Source organism: Trichechus manatus, unplaced genomic scaffold (genome assembly GCF_000243295.1).
Source record: "Trichechus manatus latirostris isolate Lorelei unplaced genomic scaffold, TriManLat1.0 scaffold00017, whole genome shotgun sequence".
NCBI lineage: Eukaryota > Metazoa > Chordata > Mammalia > Sirenia > Trichechidae > Trichechus > Trichechus manatus.
Window position 1 is genome coordinate 6,835,935 of NW_004443953.1, and position 2,001 is coordinate 6,837,935.

Below are 2,001 nucleotides of genomic sequence, written 5' to 3' on the forward strand. Positions count from 1 at the left end.
CGAGCCGCACCACGCCGACCACCACCCGCACCCGCATTCGCACCCGCACCAGCAGCCGCCGCCGCCGCCGCCCCCACAGGGCCCGCCCGGTCACCCCGGCGCGCACCACGATCCGCACTCGGACGAGGACACGCCGACCTCGGACGACCTGGAGCAGTTCGCCAAGCAGTTCAAGCAGCGGCGGATCAAACTGGGATTTACCCAAGCGGACGTGGGGCTGGCGCTGGGCACCCTGTACGGCAACGTGTTCTCGCAGACCACCATCTGCAGGTTTGAGGCCCTGCAGCTGAGCTTCAAGAACATGTGCAAGCTGAAGCCTTTGTTGAACAAGTGGTTGGAGGAGGCAGACTCGTCCTCGGGCAGCCCCACGAGCATAGACAAGATCGCAGCGCAGGGGCGCAAGCGGAAAAAGCGGACCTCCATCGAGGTGAGCGTCAAGGGGGCTCTGGAGAGCCATTTCCTCAAATGCCCCAAGCCCTCGGCCCAGGAGATCACCTCCCTTGCGGACAGCTTACAGCTGGAGAAGGAGGTGGTGAGAGTTTGGTTTTGTAACAGGAGACAGAAAGAGAAAAGGATGACCCCTCCTGGAGGGACTCTGCCGGGCGCCGAGGATGTGTACGGGGGGAGTAGGGACACGCCACCACACCACGGGGTGCAGACGCCCGTCCAGTGAACTCGAGCGGGGGGAGGGGCAGAGCGCGGGGCTCCCCCTCCCCTTTGGTCCGTGGCCCCTTCCTGGCCCCCTTGTTCCCTCTCTAACTTCTGATTGTTCTTTTATTTTTAATTATTATTTCCCCGTCCCTCAAAAAGAAAAAAAATAAGGAGAAAGAAAGCAGCTAAGGCACTGGACTATCCTTTAAATGGTAGCAGGTGTAATGATGTGTTTTGACCTTTACAGGCGAGTACCCAGGCAATGGAGTGGATTGTCTCACAGAGCGAGTGAAGAGAGAGCGTGTGTTAGATAGAAAGAGAGATGGCAAGCACTGAGATAAATACGTGACAAAACTAAATAAATTACCAAAAAGAAAAAAAAATCCACCAAACCGTGATAAACACAAAACGCAGCTTCCTGATTCTCTGAGTTGGCACATGCTGCTGTGTTTATTTAATGTGGATCCCCATCAGGAGAGAGGAAAAAATACACACATTCTTTGATGTAGGCAAAATTTAACCACATAAATTTGCACTGCAAGAAAATTGAAGTTTACATGTACAAATTCATGGACATATTTTTCTCTTTCTTCCCACCGTTAATTTTGAAATTGCCTATTGTTTTTTGTTTTATTTTATTCAGCGGACTGAGTTAAAGCCAGCTCTTGGCCGCTCTCCATTCCTAAATGTTCTTGTGCTGCCCCTTGTTCTTCGGTTTGTGAACTTTGGTTACCTTCAGAATCCCCCCTCCTTACACTGGTGTAACGTTTATTTGCTCCTTTTACCAAAGCAAAACGATTGGCTTCATGCAAAATAAATAATTTTCTGCTTTCAAGGAATGTGCATGGTCTACCTGCTTTTTCCGAGGCAAGAATCCACTTTGGAATATAAAAATCAGTCAAACACTGTTTGTTACCAGCCACAAAGTAAACTTCATTTTCAGGCAGTGTTTTTGGGAGAGGGGGCAAAAAGAAAAGTCGGTGGAGTGACTGATTGTTTCATTTTATCAGGTGGGCCCATTGTGAAAGAGCTCAGAGGAGATGTGGAGGTTAAATATATTTCCAGAGTTATCCAACAGAAAGAAAGCAGCACTTTGAAGAGAACCAGGGAAATATACATCTTCAGACACCCCTGTATAGTTCTCTGCCTTCGTTTTTAATAACTTAATTATGAAGAATTATTTGTGCTGACAGCAGCAGTTACACCTTGTTCCTGTTTTGTTTTTTTTTTTAACATAAAATAACCCAGGAATTTAATACTGTATGCATAGACTGTGTTTCTTAGCACACAAATACCCACATGCATACATAGAATATCTCCACTCAGCAGACTGGTTTTGTCTTCACTAAC

At 48.1% G+C, this 2,001-nt stretch overlaps 1 protein-coding gene across 1 annotated transcript in view; it reads left to right on the forward strand.

The window, feature by feature from the left end:
- Nucleotides 1–673, forward strand: part of POU3F2 (POU class 3 homeobox 2) — a 1,381-nt gene extending 708 nt beyond the window's left edge. The window contains exon 2 of the mRNA XM_004372494.1: nt 5–673. Coding sequence (XP_004372551.1) covers nt 5–673 — 669 coding nt within the window. The remainder of the gene's footprint in view (nt 1–4) is intronic.
- The last annotated feature ends 1,328 nt before the right edge of the window (nt 674–2,001 follow it).